This window comes from Phacochoerus africanus, chromosome 3, assembly GCF_016906955.1.
Source record: "Phacochoerus africanus isolate WHEZ1 chromosome 3, ROS_Pafr_v1, whole genome shotgun sequence".
NCBI lineage: Eukaryota > Metazoa > Chordata > Mammalia > Artiodactyla > Suidae > Phacochoerus > Phacochoerus africanus.
In genome coordinates, this window is record NC_062546.1 from 72226531 (window position 1) to 72249950 (window position 23420).

The 23420-nt window shown below is 35.6% G+C and overlaps 1 protein-coding gene across 8 annotated transcripts in view; it reads left to right on the forward strand.

Annotated features, from left to right (window-relative positions):
- The window catches only part of GTDC1 (glycosyltransferase like domain containing 1), a 366669-nt gene that overhangs the window by 155193 nt on the left and 188056 nt on the right, over positions 1 to 23420 (forward strand). For all 8 annotated transcript variants that reach the window (XM_047771992.1, XM_047771996.1, XM_047771995.1 and 5 more), the window contains 2 exons: positions 13459 to 13626; positions 17572 to 17745. In XM_047771992.1, the coding sequence (XP_047627948.1) occupies positions 13459 to 13626; positions 17572 to 17745 (342 nt within the window). The remainder of the gene's footprint in view (positions 1 to 13458; positions 13627 to 17571; positions 17746 to 23420) is intronic.

Below are 23420 nucleotides of genomic sequence, written 5' to 3' on the forward strand. Positions count from 1 at the left end.
ACATTGAGACTCAGCTAGATATATGTAGTGAGCCTCTAGTGTGTATTTATACCTATGATCAAGTACTTTTGTCTATACCATGTAGAGAAAAGGTCAAACATGGTCAAAAAAAGTTTCTCTAATCTGTTTTTTTTTTTCCCCCTTCAGTGAATTTTTTTTTTAACACCCATTTAAATGGAGAACATTTTCATCCCAGTGTCTAACTTGAAGCTGCTCCCACTATTGTATTGAAATGAGAAGGGAAGTTCGCCAGCACCTTTCTGGTCCCAGCTTTGTCTCCAAATGGCAAACACAGGGCAGGTGACATCATTTTGTGTTCCTCAGTCATCTGGTCAGGAGGTGTGGCTTCAGGAATTTGATGTTCCTTCCAGCTGTATTCTTTGATCTCTTACAGTGCAGAATGGTCGGGGAGACTGAGAGAGCCATGCATTTCAGACAGTTACCAAGTGGGTTGATTGAGTGGCCTTGGTACTTCATTTTGAAGTATTGTTTATATAGCATTTTGTACTTATCATCTTTTTTTTTTACCCTTTTACCTATGTATTAGTTACTTAAAAAAATAGGGTAATTATGTAAGTTGGAATCAAGGGAAGCATTTAAAAAAAAGTTTTTATTTGTGAAACCTAGGTAGTTATGTAGAAGATTCTGGAATTTTCATTTTACTCTATTAAAATTGGTAGTTTTGATCTTTCAACACACTAGCTTTCAAGGGTTTCTTCTTCTCTGATGTAGACTGAGAAATATAATCTTAGAGTTTTTACATTGTTGGCTTGAAGAGAAACAAACACAGAATTAGCAAATCCATGTTTAAAAAAAGTCTCATCTTTAAAATAAAAGCATAAAAGACTGGGCTACAATCCTGAGACTCACAACTTCACATTCTTTTTCTATTGCAGATGTACTACATTATTTAACATTTCACCCCCTCCACCCCTGAAACACTTTTTGTGTGCCTACTATATACACTGTACTCTGCTGGCTTTGACTTTTGTAATTAATTACCTAGTGATACCCTTATAATTAAAGTGATGTATAAATTAACAAAACATTGGGGATACTAAATAAGTTATTTGTGGGGAGTTATTTCTTCAAATGGCATATTAAGCACCAAATTCAGGGAAGCTTTCAAAGAACTGTCTTGGACTTGCCAAAACAAACATAGGAGAAATAATCAAAACACAGGAATAATCTCTATGAGAAACATAACAACAAAATGTCACAAATCAAATGATAGAACAACTCAAGAGAATGTAGGACTCTGAGAAGCAAATTTAAACAAATACTTATAAGCACAGAAAAATTTAGATCATGTGACCAGTTATAGAAAGACTGAATATTTAGGAGGTGTTTTCTTTTGTCTCATTAATTTTAGCAGTAGATATGATTCAGTAAAAATAGCAGGTTACCATATTTTTCCTTGTCAGCTTATTAGTTATTTGGCCACAAAATACCTTTCTCCCCATGGTTGTCAGGAATAGTTTAGTTGCTATGCCAGGAAGCAGATATTATTATTATTGTTGTTGTTGTTGTTGTTGTGACTATTTTAACTATTTCTGTGTCATAATATTCAAGCCTAAATGGTGATAATAAATAAAGCAACTCCATACTTGCCTCTGGTTTGTTTCCTCAGCCTTGTACCTGAACTGAACTTTTCTATCTGTTTAAGCAATACATTTATGGCTTGACTGGTCCATGAGTTCTTAAATGTGTGTAATCTTTGAGAACCCTTGTAGGGTTGGGTTGGAGTGCCAAAGACTTATATCTGTTACCTTGGATCTCTAATCTTCCAACCTTACAATATTTAGAAATGAACCCCAGGGATTCATGAGTGGCATGAACTAAAGTGCAAAGAACATTCCAATATAAAATGATATGCCACTGTTAAAGAATAGTCTTCTACGATAGATTAATCATGAGGTGAATTATAAATATTTCACATACTAATTATATTAGTTTATGGAGATAAAACACCATATGAAGTGTTCCCAGCACACTCAGCAAGTTAGATGCGCTTTGCATGTTAATTGACTTACTTTTTCAAGGCTGGTGATCATGAATCCCTGAAGATGACAAGAATTATTATCATGATATTGTACATTCCTGATCTTTATACCAGGCTGACACCTACCTTTCCCCAGGAGTTCCTTTTCTTTGGATGGTATCTTGAGTCCTTGGATATTAGCATGGTGAAGACGAGAACACTGTCCGACATCTTATTAAGGACCCTAAGGAAAATGTAATGGGCTCCATCAAAAATGACATCAAATAACATTTCCTGGAATTGTATTGGGTGTTCAAGTAAGGAAATACATGCTTTCTTTGGTTGGGGGGCACAAGGTGATTCCCAACTTGTTTTTTAATGGTAGAAGTAAATATCATATTTACTATAAACAGAGAATGAATCAGTTTGATTTTCTCAGGACCATTACTTGAAAACATTTATTGAGCACCTGAGATAGGACAGTGAACAAGGAAAATGTAGGACTTGTTATAAAGGAACTTAAAAATCCAGAGTGGTAACTGCCTTGTTAGTGAAACTGCGGGATATTAAAGAAAAGCAAAGCAGACCTAATTTACCTCATTAAGGAGTGTATGGTCTAATGGGAGGAAACATGATAACGTATGAAATATTGCAGAAACATGTAGTACAGTATGTAAAATTACATAACAAACTAGAATCCACATTTTTAATAGACATATTTGGTGACCAAGCCCTTTAGTTTAATTAAATCTCCTAAAATGCATATTATATATATTATATATATTTTATAACATTATATATATTATATATTATCTTTATTTACCTACTGGACACTCCACTTATATTCAGCATTTGTAAAATCTATCTCTTTATCTCTCTTCTACTCCAGCCGCTGATTTGGTGTCTCTTGTTGTGTTAAGGAATGTTACTACGGCCCACCTAATTAAACAAGTTAGAAACCTTTGAGTTACCTCACCCTCTCCCTTCTAGTCAGCACATCAGACATTTGTTTCCTTCATTGCTCTTAAAGTCAGCCTCTTCTCTGATCACCTCCTCAACACTCAGAAGGCTGACTCCTTCCTGTTACTTAGGGTGTTACCTAGATAGCATCTCTTTAGGAGATACTTCATTGATGATCATCACCTCTCCACAGTCTGTCTAACAGTGTAATCATTCAGTAAGTATGTGATGAATGAAGGGATGAAATAAAATTGTTCAGGTTAGTATTGTTCTTCTCTGTAGCATTTCTATTCTTTCTCAAACATATGCTATAATAAAAGTACAGTTAAGAGGAAATAATTGAGTAACATTCTAATCTTTAGACAGTTCAAAATCAGTGTGGAATAACTGAAAAAGCAGAGACTTTGGGTCCAGATCAACTTGAATTTGAAACTTGTCTCTGCCTCTTAGTAACTGCTGTTGTCTTAGCACTGAACCAGATCTCCTGTACTTTAATTTCTTAATTGGTAACATGGGAGTAATAGAACAAATCTTTTAGGGTGATGATTAAGTGAGATAACATTCTTAAAAAAACCTTACATAATACATGATTATCTTTCTTTTAGAATATTATCAGATTAGAATTTTGGGTGGGACTTAAAGATTTCATTATCAAAAAGTGATGATGGAGGGCCATGGTTTTAAATGAACTGATTTTGTCTGTATTTGGTTACATATAGAGCAATCTCCTTTATTTTGAGAGTCATAGTGATGGTGGTACTTTATTTGATTTCTTATCCTCTCATTTTATTACCACTTTTCTTAGCCAACAAGTATTCATAACTCAGTTAATTAAGGATAGTAAGAAGAAATAAAGTATTCATAGTGTAATAATAAATGTACAGTGGACCCCCATATGGCTAACAGATAAAGTATGAACTTCATGAATGTCTTTTCCTGCATTCGGGTACCTCTAGGTCTGGTAAAAGACCACCTTTTCAGTTTTACCTGATTACTTCCTTTTATTTAAACCCTAAACTATACCCAACTGTCCCTCTTCTCTTTCTTATTTAAATAGCACTGATCCTTCCAGACCCAAAACCTCAAGACCTAGGGCTCCCTTGCTACATTTGAGGCTTCTGGTTTTCCACTCCCCTTAGTTTTCTCTTCTTCTCTACCAATAAGGCTTAGTGCCTCTGCCTTCATTCACAACTAGTTTTGCAGTGTTTTATTGCATTTCTTGTGCGGAACAGAGCTGTTACTTATCTTTTTTATTGTTATTTAATGTTTCCTCTACTTCTGGCCTGTTTTGCCAATTATGTTTGTTGTCATATCTTTGGGAACAGGGGTTATATCTTATACTTTTTAGCTCTCAAGCCAAAAGACTTGACAATATTTTGATTTGTTGGCTTATTGATAGATAGTCTAAAATAGATATATCTATAAATGTTTCTGAGTGGTTCATCTTACCTTGTGTCTTATAAGAGTACTCTTCATGGATTCTAGTCCCCAAATACTTAAAAGATATTTGTGCACACAGTAAAAAAAACTTATAATTTTTTTTAATACTAGGCCATCTTCTCTTCCTGTTTCTCCCTTTCTTGGTACAAACATAATTACTGAGTGTCTTTTATGGATTGGGTACTATGCAAGATACCAAGAACTAAAACACATGAGAATTTGCTGGAGTACTTTAAGAGAGAGCTGAATTTAAGTGGCACCGTTAGCTAAGAAGGCACTAGAGTTATTATGTAATATGTCTCCATAAGCATCCCTAAGGCAAGTCAGGGTCCTGAGAACTATGGAGTGGATGGATGTTAAGAAATTGGTTGGAGATATTGGTCAGTGCAGGTCCTGCCTATAGACATCAGTTCCCTGCCTTCTGGACAAGTGTTCTTTATATAGTGCTCTCCTGGCCATCATGGTAAGCACAGGAAAGGAACATTACATGATGGAAAAAAAGCAAAACTGACCTATTTATTGATGCCATGTCATGGGATAGCTTTGGGAGACTGGACACTCTATTAGTCTGTAAACTACCTGCCACAGGGACCTAAGACATTAAATGACTACATTTCTTTCTCTTTAGGTATCACTTCCATCTTGTATTTTTAATTGGTTTAGCAAATGGAAACATTATATTATATGCATTCTTGAAGGTTTTTGAAAATCCATAGCATTTAAATGTGTAGTAGAAATGTTCTAATTAAGATGAAGTAGCTGACAACTAAAGCATAGTGGTAAAATGAATTTTGTATGTCAATGATTAATGAATATTAGAATTTGGTTATACAAATTAAAAAATATATTTAAGCCAAAGACTTCTAAAATGTTTGGGAATAATTTTCACCTATGTATATATGTAATATTGAGCTCCTGTTACATGGAAACACTATCAGCACACTTTGGAAGTGATACAGTGAAGGAAACCTTAGCACTTCTCCCTTTCACTTCTCATTGCCAGTTCATCAGCAAACCCAGATGGACCACTTCTCATCACCATCAGTGCTTTCATCTTTGTCCAAGTTACTGACATTTCTTTGCTTTTCTTACTATTCTTCCTTCTTCTAAAATGATTCCTTATAGTCTGTTTTCCATACAGCAGTCAGAATAAAGTTTCCTGATATTAAAAAGTAATAAAAAGCTCACGAAATACATAAACAGATGTAGTATAATAAAAGAGATTGTATAAGAAAAATGTTAAACTTCATGGATAAGTGAATCTAAAAATCATGTTCTAGTTGATGATGACACATCATATCATGAAATCTGTTTTCATGATGTTTTAGAAATAATATATGTTTTAGAAATATTTTCTAACGCAATAAAACATGTAAAGTAGTAAAAGCAAAAATTGTAGTAATTTATATATTACAAAGTGAAAGAATAAAGGTAAATTTGCCCAAAATGCACTTATAATATTGTCATTTGCCTACTTAAAATCCTTCAGTTTCTTCCTATTGCTCTTACAATAAAATCAAAAGTTACTTTCTTTTTTTTCCTTTTTTTCTTACTCAATGAATTTATTACATTTATAGTTTTATAATGATCGTCACAATCCAATTTTATAGGATTTCCATCCCACAACCCTAGTGCATCCCCCCACCCCCCAAACTGTCTCCTTTGGAAACCATAAGTTTTTCAAAGTCTGTGCAAAGGACACAATGAACTTCTTTGCAGAACAGATACTGACTCACAAAGTTATTTTCATGTCTTACAAAGACCCGTAGACTTCCTCACCAACTTCTATAGCCACTCATTGGACAAATTGCTCTATCTTCCTTTGTCCTCATTCAGTTCCTTAACCTGACAATTTCTTCTTCTTTTTTTTTTTTTCCATTTAGGTCCATCTTTTAGTTTAGTTCCTTGCAAATAATAGATGCTCAACAAATGCTGATGAAATGAGCACCAGGTTACAAATAATGGCCATCTCTTTTGGGGGCAGTTGTATGTGATGCATATATAATTTATTTTTTTTTATACTTAAAAGCATTTTCTGTAATAAATATGTGTTTTATAACTATCAGAAGGAAAAATAGCATTATAGAATTTGAGCCTATTTGATAAAATTCAGCAAGTCAGAAGGAACTGAGAAATAGATTATCACAAGGAGATCAAGGGTCTGTACAAGAAAATCAACTCAGTAAAGTATTGCATTTAGGTATCATGGATGAAGTGTTGGGTTAAGAGAATCTGGTCTTTCCAGAGTTGTACTTTCCCATTACTTTATGGCTATTTAATTTGAAGTTAAATCAAAGTAAATTTAAAATTTACTTTCTTGGTTACACTAACTGCATTTCAAGTCTTTGATGGTCATATATAGCTAGTCATTGATATATTTGGACAGTAGAGATGAACATTTTCATGATTGGAGAAAATACTATGTCATAGAAAGTACAGGATCTAAAATCTGAATGTAGCTATCATAGGAACTCAGTGTAGACAACAAATGAATGAAGAAAGACTTAAGTATTGTATTTTTGTATTCCTGCCTTTTAAAATTGCACCCCAAAAAATCAAATACCTGGGAATACACCTGACTAAGGAGGTAAAAGACTTATAAGCTGAGAACTATAAAACATTAATCAAGGAATTAAAGAAGATGTAAAGAAATGGAAAGATATTCCATGCTTCTGGGTTGGAAAAATTAATATTGTAAAAATGGCCATACTACCCAAAGCAATCTACAGAGTCAATGAAGTCCCTACCAAATTACCCATGATAATCTAGTTTTCACAGAACTACAACAAACAATCCAAAAATTTATATGGAACCACAAAAGACCCAGAATTGTCAAAGCAATCCTGAGCAACAAAAACCAAGCAGGAGGCATAACTCTCCCAGATTTCAGGCAATATTACAAAGCCACAGTCATCAAGACAGTATGGTACTGGTACCAAAACAGACAGACCAATGGAACAGAATAGAGAACCTAGAAATAAAGCCAGACATCTATGGTTAATTAATCTTTGACAAAGGTGGCAAGAATATAAAATGAGAAAAAGACAGTCTTTTCAGCAAGCATTGCTGGGAAGCCTGGACAGCTGCATACAAATCAGTGAAACTAGAACACACCCTCACACCATGCACAAAAGAAACTCAAAATGGCATGAAGACTTAAATATAAGACAAGACACCATCAAACTCCTGGAAGAGAACATAGGCAAAACATTCTCTGACATCAACCTTACAATATTTTCTCAGATCAGTCTCCCAAAGCAACAGAAATAAAAGCAAAAGTAAACCAATGAGAACTGATCAAACTGACAAGCTTTTGCACAGCAAAGGAAACCAAAAAGAAAATAAAAAGACAACTTACAGAATGGGAGAAAATAATTTCAAATGCTGCAACTGACAAGGGTGTAATCTCTAAAATATACAAGCAACTTATACAATTCAACAGCAAAAAAGCCAACAACCTAATTGAAAAAATGGTCAAAAGACCTGAGTAGACATTTCTCCAAGGAAGATATACAGATCGCCAACAAGCACATGAAAAAATGCTCAACATCCCTGATTATTAGAGAAATACAAATCAAAGCTACCATGAGATACCACCTCACACCAGTCAGAATGGCCATCATTAAGAAGTCCACAAATAACAAGCGTTGGAGGGGGTGTGGAGAAAAGGGAACCCTCCTACACTATTGGTGGGAATGTAAGCTGGTACAACCACTATGGAGAACAGTATGGAGGTACCTTAGAAAACTAAATATAGACCTACCATATGACCCAGCAATCCCACTCTTGGTCATATATCAGAACAAAACTTTCCTTGAAAAAGACTAATGCAGCACTGTTCACAATAGCCAAGGCATGGAAACAACCCAAATATCCATTGATAGATGATTAGATTAGGAAGATGTGGTATATGTACACAATGAAACACTACTCAGCCATAAAAAAACCCAAATAATGCCATTTGCGGCAACATGGATGGAACTAGAGACTCTCATCCTGAATGAAATAAGTCAGAAAGAGAAAGACAAATGCCATATGATATCACTTATATCTGGAATCTAATATAGGGCACAAATGAACCTTTCCCCAGAAAAGAAAATCATGGACTTGGAGAAGAGACTTGTGGTTGCCGAGGGGGAGGGGGGAGGGAGTGGGATGGATTGGGAGCTTGGGGTTAACAGATGCAGACTATTGTCTTTGGAATGGATTAGCAATGAGATCCTGCTGTGTAGCACTGGGAACTATGTCTCGTCACTTATGATGGAGCATGATAATGGGAGAAAAAAGGAGTGTATACATATATTTATAACTAGGTCACCATGCTGTACAGTAGAAAAAAATGTATTCGGGAAATAACAATTCATTACAATTAAGACTGCCTGATAAGAATAAATAAATAAATAAATAGAAAGACTTAGGTAGTGAGGCTGGACAACATGAATCCAGGCAAGGAGTGACATAGCTGGAAGATGGAATGAACTCTTTTGTCAAGGCTTATTGAAACCTTCAAGGAGTTGTTTAAGTATAAATAGCAACTCAAATTGGTATCTGTGTTAAATTGTGTACTGTATCCCATTAGGTAATAAATGATTTCAGAAGGTGGGGGTTTTCGAAAATATTTTGTGGGGCAAGAGTGAAATAAGGTAGCCTATGAAGGATTTTCTCCCAGATTGTATATGGTGGTGGTTAGAATATTGAATGCCTGTTCTATTTCTCATTTTACTGCCCCTCCATACTTTCTAAGGTATAAAAATATACATTTTGATAATAGTGGTCAGACTCCTACAGTACTTAGATATATTTAACATCTCTTTTGACATATTAAGAGAATAAGGTAAGAGGCAAAAAACTACTATCTATATTCAAACTGAGCCAAAGAAATAGAAAATCTTGAATTTTGTTGCATTGAATAATTTTGGATTCCTTAAGGAAACATGACCCAGACTGTAGGTATAATGTGCATTGAAACTGTATATAGACACAATCCCAAATGTTTAGAACAGTGTGCACGTGCTTTCAGCACAGAGCCGTTTTGGTTAGACGATTATAATAGCAGCTTACTTATACTTTGGTGAGATGGTAAGCTAATGATGTAGCTGTTAATTTGAATTTAGCAGACATTTTAAATATAGGTTTCTCTTACAGAGACAAAAGTTGCAATTTAAAGCTCTTTGGTGGTCTAAAAACAGCTTAATTCTGTAGTAGCATGGTAATAAGTACTAATCCAGCTTATACAGTGATTGTAGTATGTCATGTTTGTGAAAGATTGCCCAACTCCTTTCTCTGGGTTTTATGTTAATTTAAAAATATTAAACATAAAACCTTATAACATCTTCATGCTGAGATAAACTGTTCAATTTAACTTGTGCTCAAACAGCAGCTGTCAGGAATTATCTTGTTCCTAGTGGTTTTTGCTCTCACCTTGTGCCCTTTCCTGCCAGAGACACAGTGTGGGATGATAAAGCTCACCTTGTTAGGATTTATTGCTTAAATAATACCTGAGGCAAGATGAACATTGGGGGCCTAGAGATTAGCTGCTGATTTAGTGATGTCATTCATTGTGTTATTATACACTTTTTTTTAATTGATGTAAGAGATCAAAGTAAAAATTGCCTAGGAATCTTACCTGCTTTTCTTTTGTGTGCATTTTCATCATTTCATTTTGTGTCATCGAGCTTAATATTTGAGGAATTGCTTATTGTCCAATTTAACTATTATTTTACAAGTGAGAAAGCAAAGAAAAATGTTTTACTGGTGTTGGAGATAATTTCCACAATTAGAAGTAGTGAGGGCTATTTCAAGACTAGTTATAAAAATAAAATGAGTTTTCTGTTAATGATTGAACAAACTGAAGGAAGTGTTGGTGTGGGCAGTCCAAAATGATTAATATTATGAAAATCATTGCCATTTTACTTTTGAATGTATTGCATTCTTTCATTAGAGGGGTTTTATTTGGAAGTCTTGACTCTAGATTTGGATTCCTTGATTATGGATCAGCTGGTAGGTAGGGTAAGAAGAGGAGGTGTGTGGTAGGAGGACAGTGAAGGACTTGTGTTGGTTAAACATTTGCTACAGATGTTCCACCCTGAAGATGATTCTCATGGAGGAAACTAACAATTGGATTCTGACTAAAAGTATATATAGAATGGGTTTATTGTTTATGAAATGTAGCATATTTTCCCTTTCTACTCAATGCCATTTAATGCATATCCTCCCAAATTTGTAATTTTGTAAATGTATGTAACTTAAAAATTTGCAAGACTAAATCAGTGATTTACAATACAGTGTTCACTTAGATTAATCAATTTTTAACATTTTTCACATTTATTTCTATCTAAGAATATTTGAATATTTTTAAGAAGTAGCCTTCTGACTGAACCGTTTAAGAAATTAGTTGCAGACATCATGATGCTTCATATGTAAATAATTCAACATGTCATATTCTCCTCTGTAATTGCAATAATATTACTGTACTTCAATTTGATTGATAAAGATTTATAATTTTATATTCATCCCATATTTAGAGTTTCCCTATTGTCCTTATAATGTCCTTCATAGTTTTTTTTTTTTTTTTCTTTATCCAGTATCCCATCAAGGATCACACATTGCATTTTGTTTCGGGATCTCTATTTCCCTTTACTGTTTTTTTTTTTTTTTCCTTTTGTAACCTAGACATTTTTGGAGATCCAGCCCATTTATTTTGCAGAATATTTGTCTGATTGTTTCCTCATGACCAGTTCAGATCAGGCATTTTTGGTGGGAACACTACATTGGTGCTTTCTCTCTTTCTCAGTGGATCACATTAGGAAAACGTCTCTTTGACCCGTTATTGTTCATATTAAGTTTGATCATTTGGGTAAGTTGATATCTACCAAATTTCTGCATTATAAAGGTACTATTTAAAAAATAATTAATGCATAGATGGAAGCTGCAGTTAATGAATTTTTCTTCCTTGTGTGTGGAAAACATCTAGTTTGCTCAGGTCTTTTTTTTTTTTTTTTTTGTCTTTTTGCCATTTCTTGGGCTGCTCCCACGGAGGAGGAGGTTCCCAGGCTAGGGGTCTAATCGGAGCTGTAGCTGCTGGCCTACACCAGAGCCACAGCAACACGGGACCCGAGACGCATCTGCAACCTACACCACAGCTCACGGCAACGCCAAATCCTTAACTCACTGAGTAAGGCCAGGAATCGAACCTGCAGGCTCATGCTTCTAGTCGGATTCGTTAGCCACGACGGGAACTCCTGCTGAGGTCTTAATGATTAAAAATTAGTCATTGCTTATATATGTTGGGGGGTGGGAAGTAGGCAAAGAGAAGGGGGAATATTGTTTAATAACTAGATCCCCAGGTTTCTGTCCATTTTCTTTTAAGGAACATGTTGGTTGAGATTAAATTCTCTTCTCTCTACTAAGGATCAGACTTGTAGATAAGCAAATATCTTAATATTTCAGAATTTTCGGTCCAGACTTTAATAAAGCATATACTTAGTACTGGTGGTGGGACTATTTTCATATAAAATAAGACATTTCCTGAAGATAATTTTTTTATTTGCTTTAGTTGAGTAAAATAGACAGTCTAAAAAAATGCATCTCCTTTGATAAGATTTTTACTTTAAACAAATAAACCATAACATTAATACAATAATGTGAGTTTAGAGAAGTAGTTGCTTCTTGGTCATATGTGCCTTTTTTAGTCCATGAAGAAGATGCTTGCATTCCTATTTATGATATATACACTTATTATGTAATCATTCTTCTTATGTGAAAGGCTAGTGCTGCAGATCATATAAGCACCTGAAGTTAGCCATTTGGCTTGTCAGCAAGGGAGAATTTATAGTAGTTGTAATCATGGTAATAACAAGGATGCTCTTTGTATTTATTAAGTACAGTAAAAAGCATTTGCAGTGTAAGTGGTCCACAACCAATTCATATCCCTGGTGTAATGAACAGTACTTCAAGTTTAGAAGACCAGGAGTCTCTGCTTTGCCACTTCCTACCAGTGTGATTCTAGAAAAAACTCTTAACCTTCTTGAACCTCATTTTTTAGAATGGGAATTAAAGTTATAAGGGTCAAATGATGCTGTATTATGTTATAAAGGTGGCATTCCATCAAAATTGTGCCATCTAAATGTCCTCAGCTGCTCAGGGACAGTTTTTGTGTCCATACAAGTTAGCCTCCTCATTAGTGAAATATTTCTAAGTTGTGCCGGACAGTTGTCCCTTTCTGTTTGTTCCTCTAATACTTTTTTCATGACACTACTATAAGTAGCATTCATTATATGGGCTGTGTCTGTTCTTCCTGGCTTGACCCTGGTATATAGTAGGCATTTATGTAAATGTTTGTGGAATGACTGAATAAATAGACACTTTCATTTATAAATATGGATAGGTAGACATTCAGTTTTCTTTCCTCCAACCCCAGAGACAAGGAATCAGACTTTCCTCACTTTTTAATTTTATGTTTTATATAAGGGATATTGCAGAGTGTACATCTGGTGCCATTAGTGGCCCAGTAATGTAAAAGAAAATATTTAAAAACCCCAAAACTATTGCAGAATATTTAAAAGGGGGGCAGTGAGAAAACATGCCAGGAGGAAAAGCCCTCACTAGATAAGTCCATTGCATAAATCAAAAGGGTTTATGTCATAACACGAACATGTGCCATTCCTGCTCATATATTGAATTTCAGTAGTTGGTTGCATAAAGAAGTAAAGTGTAATGAAACTGGCAAGCAAAGTATTCCCCAGTCAGCCTTATCTTTGTTCCATTTGTCCTTCAGATAGAGCTTTTCTTGCCTTTTTCAATAAAATCCATCCAGCATTTTTTTTTTTTTTCCTTTGCATTTCTCAGTAACTGAGCTGGGAAGACCAATGAGATTCAGGGCTTTTACAGTCCTTAGCAGCTGCTTTTTAAGAGATCAAAACTTAGAATGCTGCTACATGGTATTAGGGCTTAACTCTTGATGTGTCCCTATGGGGGATATGTTTTCCTTGGGGTAGGATAAAGAAAGAGGGGAGAAAGAGAAGGATGCCCACTTTAAGTGTGCTCAGGACAGTAACCAGAATTTCCTTATTTCCTAGGATCCTCTTCGCGAGTTCAGTGCTTAACCTGACCGAACTGGTTGCCCTTCGGCCTGACCTTGGGAAATTGAAAAAGATTCTGTACTTCCATGAGAACCAGTTGGTATATCCTGTCAAGAAATGTCAGGAAAGAGATTTCCAATATGGATACAACCAAATTCTCTCATGGTAGGTATAGATTGTATCATTATATTTAATCCTTTGCTACCTTTTCCTTTATAAATAGTTAGCTTTTAAATCTGGAGACCTGCTATACACTTATTTAGATTAGGTGCGAATGCCTTTCATGGTAGGAATTACTTGTGCCTCTGCAATGTATAAAAGAACAGTTAATCCTTTTTATAAAATACATGTACAGTAACAATCTAATTATATGTTAAACTAATTATCTGTGTTCTACAACATTCAAAATAGAATCAACCATCAAAATAGAATCTTCACCCCTTGATTCCATAATCTATTGTTTAAAGCATACTTTTAGAAAAAGGCAGTTAATCAATGCTTATTTACCAGCTACTTTCAGGGTATCTAGGTAAATCAAAACATAAATTTACAGAGAAGTAAGTAAAAATTAAAGCATACTGGAGCAAGGAGTTTTTATCTTTTTTTTTTTTTTTTACTTATTATTTGTAAGAGGAAACTAGGGAAAATGAATCTTTAGGTGGTGATTTTTTTTTTCCCCTCATTGAATCTTCTGAAATTGCACAGCCTTAAAATACCATGACATTTCAAAGGTGATGGTCCTTCTCTATTGTTACTTCAACCAAGTATATCTCCTGAAGTATAGTTAATGAAAGAAGTTAATAACAACTCTGAAACAACTTTGCAAGTGGAGTCAATTTGGTAGTGATAGCCTTCAGTTTACTTTTTAATAGCTATTAAATCAATTGGGGTTGATGATGTGTTTAAACAGAGTCCCACCTCTTTTGCAAGTATACTCCAAGTATATTCCATAGTTTCATTGACATAGAGAAACAGCTAAATGGTAATACTTCTGTGTTTTGAGCATTTTGTAAATGTTTTCCTGCAATCATTTTTACAAGCTGCTTCAATTGTGAAGTAGCAGTGCTATCAAAATAGAGTGGAACTGCTTCACTTCAAATGTCTCATAAAAAAGCAACCGTTTTAAAATTTCATAATAAAATTAAAATATTTTATATTGAAACAGAGAGGGGGAAGTATGTTTTAAAAACAAAAATAAAATCATTTTGTGCTTTATCAATATGGAAAACATTTGTAATATTCTTTTGGTTTCTTGAATTAGCATCATTCTTTTCCTCAGATAGTGTGTTTATTACCCCTGAGAAATAACTGGAGAAAAAAAATTAAGTCTATTTTTCCCTTTATGGGTGGCTTTAAAGTTAATGGAAGTTACACCCACTCATACTGGAGAGGAAATGTATGAAAAAGAATATTTCTGACAACTCTCTTGGATCTTTAATTTGGCAAAAACTGGGTTTTTAAGAATATGAGTAGTTGGGTTGCATGCCCTTTGAGGGCAGATAGCTAAATAATTTTTAGCTCACTGCTCCTCATCTCTCTGTTTCATAAAATATTATTTTTGCTCAAAGAGAATGAAACTATAAAAGCTATACTGATTTTTCAGCATTGCTCTTCTCAAGAGGGTAAACTGATAGACTAAGAGAGAGACATATAAAGAAGTAGATTTGCTCATTGGTGGGACTCTTAATGAGAAAAAAAATGGTTTGAAGTCGTTCAGAGGAAAAATAAGAGTGTCGGGAAGCAGTCCAGTTCAGATTCTCTTTGAAAGTATGACTCCTGCTTCCTCAAATGTTTCTTTAGTTTTCTTGCTGACTTCTGCTTTTGTTGGCACTGTCAGATTTCTTTCTTGACCACGTGGCAGTTAAGGACTTCAGAGATGACTGACATAAGTGCTCACCTTAAATAGAGGTTTCACTAACCCTCTGACTTATGAACACGTGTCAGAACTATATATTATGTCCTGTGAGTCGCTATTACAATATGTGGCATATGGTGAAAACAGACTAGCTGTAAAACATCCTTCAACTTTTGGTACATTATTGTATTGGCTTCCTTATTGCTTGGTATTGTCAGCACTTCTATGACATTCTCTTGTATTATCCATGTTGCAATCACCCCTAATCCCAAATTTGCACTAGGCTGCAACTAAAAAAAAAAATATGGAAAAAAATTTTGCAGGGGTGGGGGCAGATAAGGGTGGCAGGTCAACATTCTTTTGATTTTTCATTCCTCTATGTATTGATAATAGGAACTTTGGCTATCTCAGTAAATGTGAATTAAATGAAACAGGATTATTTAGCTCTGTTTGTTCTGTAAGCTCTGCTTATTCATTTGTGTTTTGCAATCTTACTATCTCTAAGTATCTTTTTTTTCAGTTTTCTGATGTCCTTTTCAGGGTGAAATAGAACTAACTTCTTTTTCTATTGGATCTTGTATACCTTCTTATCAAAGAATTTGTATTCATTTTATTGAGATCCAGTGACACTGAGACCCTGAATCATCGCTTAAAGCAAAGAGGGTTATTTTAAAAAATAAAACAGTGATTTATTAAACTGGTTTTTTGACTCATAAAGGGAACATAGGACTTGCTCTAGTTTTATCCAGATCACCCATGGTTATCATTTGTGTTCACTGGTTTCCAAGAAAATGTTTATAAGCAGGCCTGGAAACTACTGACATATTTATGATATGTAAACTTTGCTTTTACATTTCCTTTTACATATGTATTTTAGATTATTTTTATTTTTAAAAAGTATTAAGGAGAGGATCATAGCCTTTGCATTGAAAGCAATAGCCAGTATTATATTTATTTTAATTCCGAAGGTACATGGTGTTTTTTTATTTTTTTGTTTTTCTTTTTGCTTTTTAGGGCTATTCCCAGGCTAGGGGTTGAATCGGAGGTACAGCTGCCAGCCTACACCACAGCCACAGCTGCCAGCCTACACCACAGCCACAGCAATGCCAGATCCGAGCTGTGTCTGTGATTTACACCGCAGCTTATGGCAATGCTGGATCCTTAACCCATGGAGCGGGACCAGGAATCAAACCCTCATGGATACTAGGCGGATTTGTTTCTACTGCACCATGATAGGAACTCCCAATTCTGAAGGTCCATGATGTTTTGATCCTTTATAATACATTACTTTATGTAATTGTTAGGACCCAGTGATATGGATTTCTGGATCCATTTTTACCAATTTCTTCTATCTACCTCACGGATTACTAATATAATAGTAAAACAAATCATTTGTAGAGTTCCCACATAATCCTTCCTGTGTAATCCCAGAACTTTATAAAACCTAACAGATTCTTGAAGAAAGAGTTAAAATGAGGAGTTCCCGTCGTGGCTCAGTGGTTAACGAATCCGACTAGGAACCATGAGGTTGCGGGTTTGATCCCTGGCCTTACTCAGTGGGGTAAGGATCTGGTGTTATTGTGAGCTGTGGTGGAGGTTACAGATGCGGCTCAGATCCCACATTGCTGTGGCTGTAGTGTAGGCTGGCAGTTACAGCTCCGGTTAGACACCTAGCCTGGGAACCTCCATATGCCGTGGGAGCGGCCCTAGAAAAGGCAAAAAGACAAAAAAAAAAAAAGAGTTAAAACGAGAAATATACTTAACTAGATATTATGAAGGTATTTTCTGGTATGAAAGATTTATCTGTGTTAGTCTCCTCAAAGGCAGTGAAAAGTACAGCAGGTGTCATATTCTCAGTATAAAGGTGGAAAACGAAAAACATCACTGACTAGAAACCCAATGTGGGTAATTGAGCCACAAAGAAGAAGATCCTGCTATCCTTGTTGTTGACAATATACAACATTCCTGGCATTGCAGAGAAATATATTTTGGTTTGAAACCTTGTAGGATCCCATTAATCATTTAATTCCTCTCCTGCCTCTCCTCCCTGATGCCAACATTCTAACTTCCCTTGATATGATATTAATGAGACTCACTTATCTATTAGAATCATTTTGATAAATACTGGTGAGAAGTGCAGAGTTCTTTGCAGACCCAAGGTGCAGTATAAACTCTGATTAATACAGAGGTTTTAGGCTTGTAAAAATAACTGAATATGTGGGCTCACCATTTGCATTTATCCCTTCTCTTTATAGCCTGGTGGCTGATGTGGTCGTGTTCAACTCAGTTTTTAACATGGAGTCATTTCTCACTTCTATTGGGAAATTTATGAAGCTGATTCCTGATCACAGACCCCAGGGGCTGGAAAGCATCATCAGACCCAAGTGCCAGGTTCTTTACTTTCCCATCAGGTTTCCTGATGTGAGCAGGTCAGTATGTTTGAGTCTATTCTCAATATTGTGTCATAAATTATTCCCCAAATGAATAAAAATCAGTGATGTTTTTGCCATTTTTTAACTTTTCAGCATAAGCATGGTTAATTAGAGAATCAAGTTCTATTTCACCATGCTGTGATTTACAAGATTTTAAATAATCACATGTCCATCCTATCCCTCATGGCTAATTCTGATATTGAGTTCTTCCTTTCTTTTCTCTTATTTATTTCTTTGCCAAAGCAAGGTACTTTGGCTTTTAACACTTACGGTTTTGTTTCTTTGTTGTTTTCCTACAGAAGTCTTTGTCAAACGTATGTCTCAATCTTTGTATTCAGCTTATGGTCATTGGTTTATATGTATAATAATAACTGTTCTAAGTAAATCAACGTTAAATTTTACTGCTTGGATTACTTTCATTTCCCATGGTGCTTTCATCTATTTTGTTTCCTTCTCTCATTTTTTATTATTTATATTAGTAACGAATTAGGTCTTCTATATTGGGTTGCAAATGCCCTTAATTGCCTTTTCTTTTCCTCAGTCACTGAGGATATTTTTTTATTACCCTTTTCCCTGGGCCCAGCCTGAATTAACAATGGATGATGTGGCTCAAAGGGAACATTCTAGAATTCCTTTTCACTTTTGATTAAACCTAGCAAAATTGTTTTTACTACCACCAGGAATATTTCTCCCTTGTGAATAGAAAGTTTACTTCAGTGGGACTCACACTAGCTAGGGATGCTGCTGTTTTGTGAATATGGCCTTAAGAAGAGTTCAGGGACAGCTGTTTCTTCCCCATCCTTGTAATGAAGGCATGAAACAACTTAATGTCCACACATGCTATGCAGGAGGTCAGCATTAGTCTCTATGTTCTGGACTTACTGAGTTCACCCAGATTTTGTGGTGGGGACAATTGTCCTCTTCTATACTCCTAATGCTGATTTATTTGAGTGTCTTACTAGTGAATATTGCACTGAAGAAAAATCTGCCTAATGCCAGATCAAGTTAGTGAGTCATAAAATTTAAGTTAGACCACCTTACCTAATCTTTAACTTTATGGAGTTTCGAAAACAGAAGCCCAGTAAAGCAGACTGTTTTGTACTCACACTGCTGATTATTGTAAGAGACTGAATTAAAATTTAGACTCAATGACTTTTGCCTTAATTTTCTGTTTACTGTCCAATTTTCCTGTCACTAGAGGTCATTTGTCAAAAATATTCAATGATTTGCTTGCAGTTTTGAAAACTCTAAAGCTAAGTCTAAGATCACAATTGATTTTCAGATATATGTGTACATATATATAAATATGTGCATATGTATATAATATATATTTCTAATATACAGTTTTCATATGTGTGAAACAGAAGTTCAACTTCTGAAAAATATGATTGATATGATTGTTATACTCTAGATCTCTGATTAGCTAGACTGCAGTTTATACTTTAGATCATATTTAAAAAATATGAATCTTATTTTCTGGCATGCTTTAAAAATTTTCATATAATAATACATAGTCAAAAATGTACATCTTTAAGTGACTAGGTAGGTTATAGCATATCTTAATTACTACTGCTATAGAATTCCAGATAAATAATATGTTTTAAAATTCATTTACATCTGATATATTCCTATAACATCATATGTTTAATACACCTGTGGCAATTGAATAGTTTATTAATTTGGACTGTATTACCATGAATAAATCTAGCTAAATGGAAGAAGGTTAAGAAACATTGTGGCCAAGATAACATTCATAAGCAAGGTCTTAGCCCAGAGTGTTATTTGAATTATTTTCAAATGGTAATTTGCTTTATCCAACCCAAACTCATATAGTGTAAGTAAGTGATTATTTGCATGAATGACAATCATTCTAATGCCTGCAGTCTTAAAAGAGTATTATTTTGTTGAGATGTTGAAAAATATTTAGTAATTCAAAAAGCAAAATAACCAAGGTGATTAAAAATAAAACAACTTTTGCATGCTTCTGTCTTTCTCCCTATACAGATATTATTTGGTCTTGGCAAAAATGAATTTAAGTTCAAACAAATCAGAATATATACTTAAATTATTAATGTAATAAAACATATAAGAAAATGTAATATAAGGATATTAATCAGGGAAGGGAAAAGCCCTATTTCAGCAAGTTATATCAGGGTTTATAAAGGTGATAAATGTTAAAACTTAGAGCATATCTGTCACACATAAATTCGACATTGCACCTGTAGTACCTGTTGTTACCTATTGCCTTCCATGGCCTCATTCTCAAAGAACAGAAAAATAGATTCAAAAAGAATATTCACTTGAAAATACTCCAATACATGTATTGAAACATTCTGAGGTGGGAAAGCTCTTAAACACTATAGTTACGCATGCATATATTTGAGTCTTGGCTACCACTTACTAGCTCTGTGACCTGTGCAAGAGTAACGATCCTGAGCTTGTTGCCAGAACTTGGCCTTTGTCTGCCAGTGCCAGGTTGAAATGCGGAGACAGAGTTTTGGGTGAAGGAGAAAAGGAAATAGCTTTATTGCTTTGCAAGGCAAAGGAGGGTCACAGCAAGCACAGCCTTGAAGACTGTGCTCCCCCTTCCCACGCCCCACCCCCGGCTTTGGGGGAGACACCCCCCCCCCCAGCTTTGGGGAAGATTGGGAGGTAGTTTTATAGTTTAGGAGTAGAAAATAGGGCCCTCTGATAAGGATCACACAGATAAGTGATTGCACAGATAAAGCAAGCTTGCATTGTTTTCAAAGTTGGTGTTCAGTGGTCTGGTGGTCTTATTTCTGAATGAAGAATGCTTCATTAACATCTTTCATTTATTGGAGGTTTTAGTTCTGCAGAAGAACTCAAAGATACTGTTATCTGTATTCCTTGAGGAGGGACCAGGACCTTTCCCCAAGGCTGCAGTATTGTTTCTTGACTGCTCCTCCCTGGTTTCTGCAACCCCTCCCTTCTGTGATTAGCAACTGTTTGAACTCAGGGAAGGTCAAGGAGGCTGAAAGAGGCCTATTTCCTAAAAAGCATGGGCTTTTGTGCCCAGGAGCCCCACAGGTCCCTGCTTGGTTTCAAGCTCAGGTTCTTTCATGATTATGATTATTTTTACCTTGTCACCTTGTAGGTGTGATGTAGTCACTAAATGAACTAAGGCATGTCAAATGCCAAACCTAGTGCCTGACACATAACAGAACCTTAATAAAGGTTAATTCATCCTCTTGCCTCCTTCATCCCCACTGTTACATAATTTAGCCCATTTATTACCACCTGACTATAAAGGACTGTCTTCCTCTTTGCCCCCTCTTAACACGTGGAAGTAGAGAAGCACTCTGCCAAAGGAACAGCGTGAGATAAATAAAGTCATTCCTTTATTTATTCTTTTTATCACTCTGACTCAAAAAGCCTTTTGGCCACACAAGAACCTACCATTCATTGATGGTGAAGGAGCCACCTTCTTACTTTCATTCTTCTCTTGTCCTAAATTTCCGCCTCTTGTCTCCAGTTTAACTTCATTCTGTATTGTACTTAGCTTTCTGTGTATACTCTCAGATTTTTTGCACCTTTTCTTTCCTATTGATTTGGAGAAAAACATCCAGCCATATTGATTAGCTTACTCTAAATGCACAACTCCTAAATTCAGATGGGCCCTTTGAGCGGCATAGCAAATGTACCACATTTCCCATCTTGTAAATAACTAATTATTCATTGTCCTTTCTTTGTAAGCATTTAATACCAATTCTGCTATCTTCATCTCAAATGATGACTGAAAAAAAAAGAAAGGAAGCAATTGGAAAAGAATTTCTATGTGCTGCAACCATCACATGTACCCAACCAATTATGTGCTTCTGGGTGCATAGTTTTATCTTCACACCTGGAACTATGGATGGACTGACCTTTCTTCTGTCTAAGGCCTTGTCTCCACTTTCTTGCCAGAGCCCATCCTTCTTGCATACCTAAAAATTACTGTTTTATCAAATGTTTTCTCTAATCTATATCATCAGTTTTCTTCATTTCTGGATGGTTCCTATTAACAAACCAAAAATGCTATTTATTTTACATCTTTAAGCAGTTCTCTTGATTCTACTTCTTCCTCTGCTACTGCCTCACTTCTTTCTTTCTCTTAGTACTGAAACCTCTTGAAAGAGTTGTTTATACTTGTTTCCTATTTCATTCCTATCATGCTCTCTTAAGTCTACTTCACTGAAACGGTTTTTGTCTAGGTCACTGCTGACTTCCATGCCTCTAACTCCTGTGGTCAGTTCTCAGTCCCATCTTACTTCACACATCAGGATTGGACACACTATGGCACAGTCTTAAGCTGGCTTCTAGGACACATGTTGCTGTTTCTCAACCTTGTTGCTGGCTTCTTATCATTACCTTCATGTTTAGCTTTGGACTGGCCTTTGACAGACACCCTTGACACTTAAGGGGTTGTGGAGGAAGAACCCATGGTTGAAATGAGAAGAAAAAAATAAAAGTCAGGAGGTCATCAGTGAGAGAATTATTCCTGTGGAGCAAAAGGAAGAGCTAATTCAGGGGAGGAGTTAAATAAAGTGATGACTAAAACTATTCTTGAATTTGACAATTAAAGGGTCAGTGGTACCCACCCTCCATTTTGTTAACTCACAAAAGAGTTTCATGTATTCCTTTTGGTAGCCAGAGAAAAAGGCTTCAAGTCCAGGTGGGATCACTTTCTCTTTGTCTCTCTGCCTCTCTGTGTCTCTCTCTTTCTCTCTCTTTCACACCCCCTCCCGCAGACTCTTCTCATTTTAAAGATAAAGGCACCAAGGCCCAGAGAAGTTAAGTGTCTTCTGGTAATCACACAGCTAGATATCAATAGAACAGAAACTGGAACTCCTATCTCAGAATCTCCATTCAGTGCTCAGCCCACCACTTACTGCAAATGCAATTTCAGAGGTCTTGATTTTTCAGCTGACAGCAGATTAGCAGCATCAAATTGGGGGTGCGATAAAGGCAGGCTCACTGACAGCAGTAAAAAGTGACAGCTGACTGACAGCTTGACAACAAGGGAGGAGAGAAATAAACCATTTTAAAAAATATATGAAAAGTGAAAAAGCCTAGCAGCCTGGAGCCATTCTAGGGGCAGGGCAGGCAACTCTGCACACTGAAGAACCCCTGCAGACATTTCTCCTTGGTTGTACAGCTTATACATCAAAAAGATGACTATGATTTATTAAGAAAGATTAAATGGTAACCAGTAAATTCAGTTTTATAATATAGGGAAATTCATAACCCACTTTTGGCAGAAATTATAAATGACAGCAAATGAAGCTAAATGTCATGCCTTATGCTAGGATGTACATGAACCATAATCACCTAAAGGGATATAATAAACATCTAAGCCCTTTTCATGCAGTTGCAATATCTGTAAGCTTAGGTGACCGGGGAACATTACAATAAGCTATCTTTTTTAGATCTTTCTGTCCGGAGCCTTTCATGCACCAAGTCTCCCTTTGCTGCTAAGATGCATGTATTGGCACCTTTGGTATTGAAGGCATCCAAGTCTGCCTGTTGATCGGTAGTCAACAAAAGAACTTTTGCAATATTAATACCACATCTTAGTCCTTTGGGGCTTCTATAGCAGAATGCATAGACTGGGTGGCTAATAAATTACAAAAATTTGTTTCTGGAGTTCTGGAGGCTGGGAAGTCCAAGATCAA